Raw genomic sequence first — 14714 nt, 5'->3', positions numbered from 1 at the left:
TTCGGCTAGCTCAGTTGGCTAGGTGGCTGGTTCGTGATGCAGAGCAACGTCAGCAACACGGGTTCAATTCCTGTACCGGCTGAGGTTATTCATGAAGGCCCGCCTTCTCAATCGTGCCCCTCACCTGAGGTGTGGTGACCCTAAGTTTAAATCTGTCAGCTCTCTGTCAAAGGGGAGAGCAACCTTTGATCCTGTGGGACTGTGGCAACATTGACATTTTATGTATATCACAGGGGAGAGAACTACAGGATGATAAGACATGCACCTTGATACACTAATGAATTATATTTCTTAAACTCCTGATCAATCTTCCTCATAACAGAGAACCATGCAAATGTTTGCATTCTGAAGTTATTGTTTTGCACATCAATATGAGTAACATTTTATTAAAGCCTACACTTTTATTAAAGCCTACAGATAATTTAAAAATGCTGCAGTTCTTTTTGAATGCATTGAACTATTCTTTCCTTTACAACTCTACAATACAAATTCAACTGTTAAAGCACGAATGACAATTAAAAGAATTTTTTATTTCATTCATTACTAATATTGATTACACCTCACTCGAACAATGAAACAATATATACCAAATAATATACCGTAAATGATTCACTTTCAGACTTATTGTTATGTGGAGAGTAACATAATTCATTTTTCTTCCTCGTTTGCTGTACTGTCTTTAAAAATATAGGTGCAAAAACGTAATATATGAATGTTTCTTGATATTAGGATGAAATCGAGGAGCTTCGAGCAGAAATGCTGGAAATGAGGGATATTTATTTAGAGGAAGATGTTTACCAGCTGCAGGAACTTCGTCAAGAACTAGACAGAGCAAACAAAACCTGCCGGATCCTTCAGTACCGACTGCGAAAGACTGAACGGAGAAGCCTAAGAGTAGCTCAGACAGGCCAAGTTGACGGGGAACTAATCCGAAGTTTAGAGCAAGATGTGAAGGTATTTGTTATATATATTTTTGAGCGATTTTAATTTTTTTCTCTCCCCAGCATATTGTTAAACTATATTAAAGAGATTGACAATTGTTTTGTACCTTTTAATTAAAGTTTTATTTGCATGTTTTAAATGGCATACTTTATTATGTAGTAATCCATCTGTGTAATGTCTTCCGATCCAGTGGTTGGATGAGTTTGGTCAGGAAGTTGCGTGATTATGAATAGATTCACAGGAATGTCAGCTGGGTGTGAATGCTAACCTTATGCAATGAAGTGTCTAGGCCTCCTTTCAAAAATGTTGATCTGAGTAACTCAATGCAAATAGGTTTCTTCTTTTTAAGCAGTTGTCAGGTTTATTTTTGTTGAGAAAACTAGTTGCCTGAAAATCACATTACGAAATGAGTTGAAATTAAAAAGTAAAATCGGCATCACATTTAATTTACAACACTTTCGCTGATGGCCATCTTCACTTCAGGGGCAAATTTGTAACAGTAAATAAATATTTAAGATCCATGTTTAAAAAAAATATATTTTTGTTAGGGCACTTTTGAAAGCAATGACCACTGACTTGAGTGATGCTCCCCCAACTATTGTGATTTCCCCTACCACCACTCATGGGACTTGCCAGTGAGGCAAGTGGCTCTAAATTGGCATTTTTTCCCATTATCCTGTTGACACATAAAATTCTTAAGCAGCTTGACAGAGTAGATGCTGAGAAAATGTTTCTCCTCTCTGAGGAACCTAGAACCCAGGGTCACAGTCTCACAATAAGGAAACAGGCATTTGTGACTGAGATTAGGATAAATTTCTTCCGCGAAAGGGTTGTGAATCTTCAGAATTTTTTACCCGAGAAAGCCATGGATGTTTAGTCATTGAGTTTATTTAGACAGAATGATAGACCTTTGGATATCAAGAGATATGGGGATAGTGCAGGACGGTGCAGTTGAGGTAGAAGATTAGTCATGATCCTGTTACATGGTGGAACAAGCGCAAAGGGCCAAATGGCCTATTCTGCTCCCATTGTTTGTGTTTTTCTAAGGCCTGAGGATTAATTTGTATCAATCCTCTAGCTGGTTCAGGAATGTTCTTCCATCCAGAAACAGGTTGATCTGTCTTGAACGTGCGCAAGACAGTCGAGGAAATTTGTGCGTGTCAACTGTTAAGTGTAAAATAGTTATGCATAAATTTTTCTCACTTATCTCATGCTGCGTGTTCCAGGCCAATAGTTTACCTCAAAGTATTTGATGCTTATCATGAAATTTGACCTTAAATATGAAATAAGGCAGTGATTACCTTGGCCATTGAAAACAAATGGCCCTGATCCAAAATGTATTAATATTATTATGTCCGTTGCTTCATGTTTGCACATATATAATGGGCATGAGCTTTGAAGATTCCATAAAATGTTTAAGATTGAACATGGAATGGCATGGTATCCAAATCATCTGGCTGGCAGCTCTCTACAGGTTAATTATCAAAAATGCTTTATACTAATTCTATGCATTGATGTTAACACCATGATAATAAAAATAATTTTGCTTGTTGCAGCTAGTCATTCCATCTTTCCTGCTGCTTCAAATGTTTCTCGAATTTATCTAATTGAATTAAGGTACGTCCTAATGATCAAATGCTTTTAGTTCTCTTGCTAGGAAAAGTCGAGTTTAGGTTAGGTAACTGGATTTGGGGTAAAAATGAGTTCAGGGTTTTGCTTTCCCTGGTGTTGCACTGTTCTGGGGCCTTCGGGGGCTGTTTTGCTGCGGGTTCCAAGCAGCTCCAGCCAGCGGAGGTTTGAACAAAATTTTTTGGAGCAGGTAAGTGCGCTTTAAACTCTTGTAATTTCAGCGGGCCAGGACTTTACGCTGCTGAGTGGAGGTTATGGCCCAATATTTCTTAATGCAGTCTGAAAATTCCCAGGACGTTTGGGTAAAACAGTAAAATCCTACAGATGCTCAAACTGAAGAAATTAAGAAATATTCTGATTTCTTTATAAAAGATTTATTGCGTAGTGTTGGACGTGTATGGCATGAATTTCCAATTCATGGTGTTTATACCTGCAGCCCCGAATTAAAACTCTGGACGCGTGCCACAGAATTGTTTCATCTTTCAGCCATAGCTTTGGCGTTAGCTCCTGTGAGGTGCGGTGGAGTGGAAATTAAGTACAAACTAATTTAATGCCAGGAATGGCTGTTTTAAATGTTAACATGTGCAGCTTCCTGGCACTTGGAAAAGAACAATTTAATTATCCTCATTGATTAGTCTGTTAATGGAAACTGTGTCTTTTTCATTTGCCCCGAATGTTTTGGGAGAGAATCCAAAATGGAGCAACTTTGTTTCTCTTTGCAGCGTAGCATCAGACCTGCACACGTCTTGACTGAATAGAATCGAAAAATTAGCTTTCAAATGCACAATATCATTCAGTTTTAAGGTATCACAAACTTTCAGGTGGAGCCAATTGCCACACTGTTGGGTTTGTTGCTGGAGATTGGTTTTCCAATCTGGCTCGTTACATCTTTGGCAAGCCATTCAGCTGTACATTCTGGATTCTGATCATTTTGGAATGTTTCAGGCGAGCAGACTGATTGCCGATGAGATTCCGTATTTGTGGGAGAACGATTAATGTGTCTGTCAATTATACCAATGAAATAACATCCAGAATCTGAAAGCAAACCAAAGTACAACTTGGGAGATCAAGGACTTGTTATCCAATTTTATAGGTTTTGGCAAACAGTCATTTATATATTAGAGAGGAGCTGGTTCATGTCGGACGGAGCCTTCCAATTTTTAAATTCCGCACCAGAATTTGGTGAGGTTTCCACAAGTTCAAGTCACTTCCTTCAATTACTGGCATTAATATGTGGTTTTCTACATGATGACGGGAACACCTGCTGTGCAATCTTTGTTTCAACTTGAGTGCTCATGTCCTCGGTCATCATCAAGCCCTTGGTTGATTGCTTCTGGGTCATCATCAAGCCCTTGGTTGATTGCTTCTGGCAATGTGCTGCATCATTTTACGATGGGTCATAGAAGTTTTCTTAAATTTGGCAAACTCAGCACAGAACTGTGATGGCTAAGCACATCCATCATTTGAAGATGAAATGTCCAGTACATCACTGCAGCTGAAGGACAGCATGAGCTGGCTAATCATAACTTAATGTTGTTAAATTGACAACAAAATTGGAAATGTGAACAGGACCAACTCGCAACGTGCAGCTCCTTGTACAACGGTCTGCAAAAGCACCTGGACCATGCTCCATGTAACTTCAGATAGGACGTCAGCTGTAAAGTCTTGTAGATTGCACTTTTTACGGGAGCGGAACCCCACTGAATTTGAATATGCTTTTCAGAAGAGGTTTTTTAATAATAACGCCGAAATATTTTTTTGAAACTCACTATGCTTGCTGTTCCCGACCAGTTTTGTTTACTTTAAATTCTGTACATGTGACTGCTTTCTTGCCACACTATTCTACTTGCAGTAACCTTTCCCAGCTCACTTATTTCACCATGCCATTTCAACCTGTTGTAACTGGAAGATTATGGTGGCTTGACACAAAGAATGTCTGCTGGTAGTTCTTGCTCAGGTAGGATGCTTAAAAGCTCCTTTAGAATGATGTTGAACCTGCACAAATGTTATATCCTCAAGATCGTCCCTGACATACATTTTTGAAATGCAGGCCTTTGTGATGCTGATTCAACTGGACACTTTTCAAACAGTAGATCGGACAATGGTTACCAGTTTTTGACAATAGGATAAAAATTCTTCTGAGTGAACCTTTTACAACAAATAAGTTCAGTGTGTGAGAAATGCAAAGTGCCTCTAGTGACAACATGCCGAATGAAATTCAATTAGGGGCGCAGCGGAGTTAAGCTTAATTGCTGCGCAATAAACAAGTGTGGCTTTATGAGGCATTATCTGAAAAAAAGGCGCTATGCCAAATGCATGTTCCCTGAATACTTTGAATTATCTTCCTACATACAGGTTTCAAAAGACGTGTCTGTAAGGCTTCACAATGAACTGGAAGCTATTGAGAAGAAAAGAATAAAGTTAGAAGAAGAAAATGAAGATCTTCGACAGAAACTCATTGAAATGGACGTTTCCAAGCAGGTGTTGCACAACGAAGTGGACAAAATGAAAGAGGTAATGCTGCTCTTAGTTGACCCATGACATCTTAAAATACTGTACATGATCATATAGATGCGTGTGGGCAGATTTCTGTGATCTCACTGCTAATTAAGGACCTTTCCACTGGGAGCATTTACTGACGAATCACAGGCACATGCCCCATGGATTTAGTCCACATTTTCTATCTGAATATGCAAAAACTCACACCAGTCAGGGGCCCTATAAAGTCTGTTTTATGTATCCTGGAACTTGACTGTTCGAATGTGATGAATTTAGGAGGAGGCTATTCGTGTGAGAAAGAAAGTGATAAGAGGGTTATGCTGATAGATAGACAAGGAAGGATGTGAGGAGACTCGAGTGCAACATAAACACGGCCATGGAGTGGTTAGGCCAAATATTTGATTTGATTTATTGTCGTGTACTGAGGTACAGTGAAAAGTATTGTTCTGCGTACACCCTCCAGGCAGATTCTTCCATATATGACAAACATAGGACATACGATAAATACACAGTGTAAATACATACACATCGGTTGGAGCATAGCACAGTGTATCACGCTGTTGCTTCACAGCGCCAGGGTTCCAGGTTTGATTCCCGGCTTGGGTCACTGTCTGTGCAGAGTCTGTACGTTCTCCCTGTGTCGGCGGGGGTTTCCTCCGGGTGCTCCGGTTTCCTCCCACAAGTCCCGAAACACGTGCTGTTAGGTGAATTGGACATTCTGAATTCTCTCTCTGTGTACCCGAACAGGCGCCGGAATGTGGCGACTGGGGGATTTTCACAGTAACTTTGTTGCCGTGTTAATTTAAGCCTACTTGTGATGATAAAGATTTTTTAAAAATAAATTTAGAGTAGCCAATTATTTTTTTTTTCCAATTAAGGGGCAATGTAGCATGGCCAATCCACATAACGTGCACATCTTTTTTTTTTGGGTTGTGGGGGTGAAACCCACACACACACGGGTAGAATGTGCAAACTCTACACGGACAGTGACCCAGGGCCGGGATTCGAACCCGTGTCTTCAGTGCCGTAGTCCCAATGCTATCCACTGCGCCACCGTGCTGCCCGATAATAAAGATTATTGTTATTATTTGTGCTACATAGCAGAGAAGTCGCCCGGAGAGATCAGTTCAGTCCATAAGACGATCGTTGAAGAGTCTGGTAACAGCGGGGAAGAATCTGGTTTTGAACCTGTTAGTGCGTGTTCTCAGACTTTTGTATCTCTTGCCCAATGGAAAAGGTTGGAAAATAGAAAAGCCCGGGTGGGAGGAGTCTTTGATTATGCTGCCCTCTTCCCAAGGCAGAGGGCGGTGTAGACAGAGTCAATGGATGGGAGGAAGGTTTGCGTGATGGACTGGGCTATGTTCACGTTTTTTATGCTGTAAATTACATGTCATTCTACTGCAAGAGTCGAGATGGTTCACATGGCATTTCTTCTCTATAGTTGACTGATAACATTTCTGCTACTTCATGATCTAGCTAAAAATGAAAAATAAGCTTCAAGTCCACACATCTTCCTCATTTTATGTAATCTAGCTGACTGGGCTTGAGAAACCACTAGACGAGCTGAGGTTACAACAGTACAACTTGGACTTCTCACAATGTACGTTCTGAATTTATGATCTAATGGGTGTAATTGTACATTTAACAAGGTAAATATTATTATCCTTTTAACTACTGGCGAGTCCAGAAAAACAAACAACAAACTAGTTTAATCAGTTTTCTGCTCTGACTCTATTGCTAAAGCAAACAGCATGGTGATAAGCCTCCTTGATTATCAGGGGTTGCTTTACTACTTAACTTTGCAACAAAAATAAATAATTCAATTTGCCCAACTTTCTCTTCCCGCTTGCCAATATTGTGTAGCCCCTGGTGAAACCGACCAGGTTTAGTGACGACCATTTTCTCAAATCACTGAGGAAGTGAACTGTCTGTGGTCTTCCAGTGACTAATGAGTAGGTTGAATGGCATAGGTTGTTTTGCATCTCATTGTTGAGTCTCCGACCCCATTTTTTACTTCTAGAATTTTCTGCTCCTTAAGTAGTCTGCAGTATCCTTTCACTGGGAAATTATAATCTAGAAACCTAGTTGGAGAATTAAGAGCTATAGAATATGACATTGTTAATCCTTTTGTGACAACTACTTCTTTCTCTCCTGGATACCTGACCGTTGGTTCTTATCTCTGGATTTGATGCTGATGGCATTTAGCAGGAGATTTCTCTTACATCATCAGGATAAGAATAAGTCCTCGCAGAGTGAGATCTAGCAACAGATTTCACTCCTGTGTTATAAAGCTAGACAGCTCATATTTAACACCTTGCAATTTTCCATTGTGGCATATCGCTAACTGCTGGTCTGTTAATTAACAGTAGCATAGGAGGTGCGAGAGTAACCATCATTGAGGCAATACATACATCTAACTGTAACATTTGTCCTGAATTATTGTCATTTGAAGGATAAATGGTTGCAACCATGTTGCATATGTGCAATAAAAATAATAAAAGCAGATTTATTACAATATGCAAATAATAGAATCTGAGGTGGATTGGGCATTTTTCAGGTATGAAATTGGCTCCCTTGGGCCCATTCATGAGTTTGCATGACACAACGAGCAATGATTTGATCAGGATCGCCATTATCCTGCATGATGGCTTTGATGTGCATCAAACCTGTATGGTGAGCAAATGGCTCAGGCCCTATTTATGATGTTGCCAATAAGGCCAGTCTTATAGAGCGTGAAACTGGATTTGGATTTGTTTTATTGTCACGTGTACCAAGGTGTGGAGAAAAGTAATTTTCTGCATACAGTCCAGACGGATCATTCCATACATGAAAAAATATAGGGCATACATAAATACACAATGTAAACGCATAGACACAGGCATTGAGTGAAGCATACAAGAGTGCAGTACTAATCAGTAGAGAAGATGTTTGAAGAGATCGGATCAGTCCATACGAGGGTCATTAAGGAGTTTGATAACAGCGGGGAAGAAGCTGTTTTTGAATCTTAGTGCGTGACCTCTAGACTTTTGTATCTCCTTCCCAATGGAAGAAGTTGGAAGAGTGAATACACCGCGTGGGAGGGGTGTCTGATTATGTTGCCCACTTTCCCAAGGCAGCGGGAGGTGTAGATCGAGTCGATGGATGGGAAGCGGGTTTGTGTAATGGACTGGGCTGTATTCACGACTCTGTAGTTTCTCATAGTCTTGGGTCAAGCACTTGCCATACCAGGCTGTGATGCAGCCTGATAGGATGCTTTCTATGGTACATCAGTAAACACTGGTAAGCGTCAATGTGGACATGTCGAATTTCCTTAGTTTCTTGAGAAAGTATAGGTGCTTTCTTGGTCGTAGCGTCAACGTAGGTGGACCAGGACATATTGTTGGTGATATGCACACCTAGGAATCTGAAGCTGTCAACCATCTCCACATCTGCACCATTGGTGCAGACAGGGGTGTGTATGATACTTGATGACCAACTCTTTAGTTTTGCTGACATTGAGGGAGATGGGGGACATAGTCCCTGAAACGGAGAATCCAGCCCCACATTTCTTTGTGGCTTGGGCAGCCCAAACATAGCAGACACTGACCTATTGTGTATGCCACATGGCAGCTTGTTACTCTTGCAGTCCAACAAGCATGCTGTAAATTGCTTTTGAGCAGGACTGTCTGGTTATACTTAGCAACTAATGAATACAACTTTGGACCCATCATTAAGAGTGGTGAAGTATCCATGCCAAGAGAATAAGCATGAACAGCAAGCAGGATGCAAACGATATTCTTTTTAATTAGCGTACCCAATTCTTTCTTTTCCAATTAATGGGCAAGTTAGTGTGGCCAATACACCTACCCTGCACATCTTTAGGGTTGTGGGGGTGAGACCCACGCCGACACTGGGAGAAAGTGCAAACTCCACAGAAACAGTGACCCGGGGTTGGGATTGAAACCGGGTACTTGGCACTGTGAGGCAGCAGTGCTAACCACTGTATCACCGTGCCACCCACGATACTCTTTTTTTTTATCATAATACACAAATCTCCTCTCCCCGATGGGTCTCTCTCCTCCGCCCTGCACCCAGGTCGTGGTTTTTATACTGTGGGGCTCCCCTCGTTAATGGGGAAGCCCCGCCCTGTTACCAGGGAAGTTCATATTTATTGGAGGTTACTGGGTAACTAATGGTACACACCCAGTGGCCTCCGTGGGGGTTATGACAAATGGCATGGATGTTATTGATCTAGCCATGCTTGTTAAGGATGACCATTCCAGTACCTGCTGTCTGGTATATATGCCTAGGTTGGTTTTGCGGCCTTGCAACACCATCAGACATTTGCGTTGTATGTGAAAATCAACAATGTTGTTCAGAAACCGGCAATCCTTGATGCTTTCAAGGATTCATCATCTTCAATGAATGCTGGTTTGTGGCAAGATAGTTGGGGATAGAGGAGTTTGAACTCAGAAAATACTTGTTTCCATTTGATGCACACCAAAATTGAAACCATGCGCAAGAACGAACGATCTCTTTCAGAGAATATGTGGTCAGAGATTTATGACGTGTTTGGCGGAGTCATTGATTGCACTGCAAAATTGACTCTACTTAAAGTGAGTTTACAGTGTGGTCAGCCATGTTTCAAGCCGGTGTTGTTTATGGTGCGGTAATCCATTGAAGCACTATATAGAGGCACAAATGGATCAAATCGATGAATGAAATTTGCGCACCTCCGATTAAGCAACGTATGGAACGGCATGAATTAGTAATCCCACTCCCATCTCTTCTTTGAGTAGGGTCATGGGATCTTTTAGGTCCATCTGACGGAGTAGTCGTGCTTCAGCTTAACATGTCATCTGAAAGGCAGCATCTCCCACAGTACTGCACTGGATGTTTCTGGAGTGGCACTTTAACCCTCAGCCATCTGACTCAGATGCAAGAATGTTGTCAATAAGCCACAACTGAGAGTATTCCAAGGCAGTTGGATCTGCAATGTTTTTGAACCGTTTTCAAAGTCGGTACTGGCACACATGTTTAATACAGACGTCTTGATGAAAAATACTTGGGGATGACCAGGTATTCTTGTCAGAAGTTAACTTCATCGAGGTTTGAACTCGACTGACAATAAAAAGAAATAATTCTAATAAGGTGCTTGTAATAATGTGACTCTATTGTATTTTGCATAATTCCCTGTATTGCTGTAACTGCATCAACCAAGGTAAGTGGAGAGTATTCTAACATACTCCTGACTTATGCCTTGTAGATGGTGAACAGACTTTGAGGAGTCAAGAGTTGAGTTTCATGCTGCAGAATTCTCAGCCTCTGACCTGCTTTTGTATTTATATGCCTGGTCCTGTTACCTTTCTGGTCATTGGTGACCCCAGATGTTGATGATGTGGGATTCAGTGGTGGTAATGCCATTGAATGTCGAGGGCAGATAGTTGGATTCACTCCGAGCACTGTGCAAACATCAAGCATCCCCACTTTGAACTTGAAGTTGGAGGCAAAGTCATTGATGAAGCAGCTGAAGATTGTTGGGCCGAGGACACGATCCTGAGGAACTCCTGCTGTGATGTCTTGGGACTGAGAGGATTGGCCTCCAACAACAGCCGCCATCTTCCCTTGTGCTAAGTATGACACCAATCATTGGAGAGTTTTGCCCCTGATTCTCATTGGCTTCAATTTTGCTTAGGCCCCTTGATGTCGCAATTGGTCAAATCAGCCCCTTGATGTTAGTGGCAATCTCTGTCACCTAGAGTTCAGCTCTTTAGTCCGTATTGAAACCAGGGCTGTAATAAGACCTGAGCAGATTGGCCATGGCAGAATTCAAACTGAGCAGATTGTTGCCACTTTATAGCATTGTCGATGATAGATTCCATTACTTTGTTGATGATTGAAAGTAGAATTGATTGGCAGGAAATAGGCTGGATCAGATTTGTCCTGCTTTGTGTAGGCAGGTCATACCTGGACAATATTCAGCATTAATCGGGTGGATGCAATGTTGTAACTACAGTTGTAGAAGTATTGGAATAGCTTTGCTCCGGGCGTGACCAGTTCTGGAGTACAGTTTAAACTTTAATCTTTAAAAACTATGGCCGGAATTTTCTGGTCATTGCGATACACTTTTCCCGCAGGCAGTGCACCCCTATCCATGGGTTTCCCGATGGCGCAATGGTGGTTTCAAAGGGAAATCCTATTGACAAATGATGGGAAGGTAGAATCCCGCCTCTACCGCTGAGAAACACGTGGCTGGGGAACTGGAGAATCGGAACCGGAGAATCCCAACCTATATTTTTACAAATCATTTATGTAACATGTCATCCTTAAAAAGTATATTTTTACAACCAGATCCATCAACTCATAATCCCCCATGACTAAAGATACTGATCCTAGTAAGTGTAAAATTATCTCTCCTGTTCTCTTCTCTTTCTCAATCCTTTTCCCATATCTCACTGTCTGTATCTCCCTTCTATTCTCTTTCTCTCTTCATTCTTCCCTCCTCTCTCTCATCATTGCTTTCTCTTCTCCCTATCTTTTTCTCACTCTTCTTCTCTTTCTCACATTCCTCTGTTATTTTCTCTTTATCCTCCTTCCTCCTCTTTTCTCCCTGTCTCCTTTCTATCTTTCTTTCTACTCTTCTCTGTCTTCTCAATCTGTTTGCCCTCTGTCGCCCTCTTTGCCTCTCTATCACCTCTTTGTCCCTTACCACCCTCCCTTTCCTTATCTCTTATTTCTTCAATTTAATAATCTTTGGGTATGTATTGTTCACTTGATGGAATTTTTGCAATTTGTAAATATTTGGTGGGTTCCTGGAGTACTTATCTTCCTTTCAAATTTACACCTACGAATGAAGTACAGATTACAGACATTGTGATGTAAGTCACAGGGCTGCAGTACAGTCAAATCCTGATAAACACATGATTAGTTTGCCACATAATTGCATACTTCAGCTAGACATTCTGTAAACAGCAGATAAAAATAGCCATTTGAAAATCCTTGTATCATAGACTTTATAAATAGGCATTTAGCGATTCGGTAATGGCCAAAATTCTAGGATGCCAAGCGATAGGGTTGGGACAATGTGCGATGTCCTGGAGTTCGAATGTGGCAGTGTAAATTTAGACATTGCTTTTGACAATCATACATGTCCATAACATGCATGCGCCAATTGTTTTGCCCCAGTTATTTAAGCAGAGATGTGATCCTGTTTAAAATTAATGGGTTAAAACAGCAAAGGGAGGAATCCAGTCCATAGGCAATGATTGTGGAAAACACTGACAACTGTAATTTCTGCTAAATTGAGCATTAGAAACTGTTGGTTGGAAACGATCCTCGACCTGGGTCAGAATCGTTGCAGTAAGATTAAATGGAAGGCATTTTTTGAATTGAAATACGATGATTGACCAGTGCTAAACGGCACCAGGCTAGGGTCTCCTCAGTGGGGCCGGTGGATGCCGGATGGCCGTTCGATCCGAAGTAGATATAGTTAAGTGGGCTTTTAAGCTCACTTAACGATGCAAGTCTGGACCCCACCCATTGTGGGCGGGATCCAGATCACAACGTCTCAATAGATCTGATTAGATCTCGCGAGGCGCAATGACAGCCGGGAATCCCGGGAGAGGCCTCTTCCGCGATCTGCTGGCTGCGTCCCATCCCGATTCTGGCAGGACGTGGCCAGTAAATCGCACTCTGTATTTTGCTTTTGCTTGAAATTCTTGGATTTCCCATAAAGCCTAACTTGTTACTGCATAACTTGGGACATTTTATTTTCATTTTTGAGCAGCTGCCTATCCCTTCCCTTCCCCAGCCATCTACCCTTCTAATATTTGTTTTCTCTTTGCTGGTCCCTTAGGTATGTTGGACGTTGCTGAGTCCAAACGGGTAAGGCAGGAAACCAATCCCCATCCATCATCAGTGTTGGTTTTGGCCACCTTTCAGTAGATTCATGAGTACAATCCAGGAAAACATCATCTTTACTATGCTTCTCTCAACCCCTTCCCTATAACAACAATGGTTTAATGTCTATATATTTCTAGCAGTGTGACCAGGAAACTGACACTGGAATATCCCGACAGTGTGGAAAGGCTAGGAGTTAAAACTGCGTCATACCACTCTGGTGCCAGGCGTTAGTAGTCCTGTGCCCCTATAATAACATAAGCTTGAGGTGGCGCAATGGTTAGTACTGCTGCCTCACAGCGGCGAGGACCCAGGTTTGATCCTGGCCCCGGGTCACTGTCCGAGTGGAGTTTGCACATTCTCCCCTTATCTGCGTGGGGTTCTTTCCTCCTCCCCCCCCCCCCCCCCCCCCCACCCCCGAAAAAGAATTGGGCACTTTAAATTAAGAAAAATAACATGAACTTTTCTTGATTAATCTATATATTTGTTTACTTTTCATATACATTTGCTGAGTAACATACTCTGTTATGTAGTGCACGATCGGGAACAGAGATTGGGTACGTGCGCAATTAGCTGGGTGTCTCACGGTGTTTGGAACGCTGAGAAACACATACCATTGAACAGTCATTCGGATAGATTAGGGGCCTTAGCGGGGAACGCACGGTCGAGGCTGCACTTAGTCCCGTTCCCTGCACTGAGTAGCTCTGCTCGAAAATAGCGTTCTGATCTTTGATTTCCCCTCCCGCCTGCCTAAACCAGAACTCACTTACAAGGGGATTCCCGTCCTGGCAGTGCCAATGTGCCCAGTTGGCACTGCTGACGGTATTGCCAGGTTGGCACTGCCGAGGTGTCGAGCTGGCATTTTCTGCGCTGTGGCGATCGGGCCAGGAGTGCCCTAGGACCCTCCCATAGTGTGTTGGGGCTGGGGCGGGGGGATTGGGTGTCGCTTCAGGGGCTCTGGATATCGAACTCCGATCTCTGACTGCACTGAGGAGTTCCAGCAAGCGGCGCTCCTCGGTGCACAAAACCGTACGGCCTCGGCCACCGTTCCCTGCCGTGTGTCGCTGTGGGACTTCGTTCCCATTTAGTTAAATCCTGCCCATGATTCACTTTAAAAGATCAGATATGTTATCCAGCTTTATGTCTATAATCCCGTGTTAGAAAACTGTACAAAGGGGAGGCAGTTAAAATGGAATTGGGAAGGAGCCCACTTCTTTCCCGCCACCCATCTTGTGCTTGGGATCGTTGCCCCTGGCAATGACCTTCTGCCACCTGAATCTGATGATCAGACAGCTCAGAAACAGGCTATCCAGCTGGTGTGTGCCAATGTTTATTCTCCCACGCCAATGACCTCTTCTCACCCCACCCTCATCCCTTTGTCCACTTGTTCTTCATGTATGCAACGTCTTCATTCAGAGGTTCAACACGTTAAGACTTTTGGGGTAATGCCCCAATTTGAGGTCATGAAAGGAAAATGATCATGAAACCGCTAAGTGCTCATCGGTTATTATCAGCAACTTGTATGTAAGCAGAACATTCAGCATGTTTCAATAAGTCTAATATAATTTCTGAGTACAAACTTATGCTTACTGGTGGAATTATTTTCTCCACACAGCATTGTTTAAAGTACTGAATGTGGGATAGACCGTGCTGGCATCAGAGTAGAAAATAACAGAAATACAGCCGGGAGATGTTTATAATATTCCCCTCTTTTTAAATAAATATTATGGAACTATCGCCTCCAGCAACAGTGTCGAAGTTGGTTT

The 14714-nt window shown here is 42.2% G+C and overlaps 1 protein-coding gene across 3 annotated transcripts in view; it reads left to right on the top strand.

Moving 5' to 3' along the window:
- Positions 1-14714, top strand: part of soga1 (suppressor of glucose, autophagy associated 1) — a 117047-nt gene that overhangs the window by 9589 nt on the left and 92744 nt on the right. For all 3 annotated transcript variants that reach the window (XM_038803431.1, XM_038803430.1, XM_038803432.1), the window contains exons 2-3: positions 730-954; positions 4927-5085. In XM_038803431.1, the coding sequence (XP_038659359.1) occupies positions 730-954; positions 4927-5085 (384 nt within the window). The remainder of the gene's footprint in view (positions 1-729; positions 955-4926; positions 5086-14714) is intronic.

This window comes from Scyliorhinus canicula, chromosome 7 (assembly GCF_902713615.1).
Source record: "Scyliorhinus canicula chromosome 7, sScyCan1.1, whole genome shotgun sequence".
NCBI lineage: Eukaryota > Metazoa > Chordata > Chondrichthyes > Carcharhiniformes > Scyliorhinidae > Scyliorhinus > Scyliorhinus canicula.
This window is presented reverse-complemented; position numbering and strand designations above follow the sequence as displayed.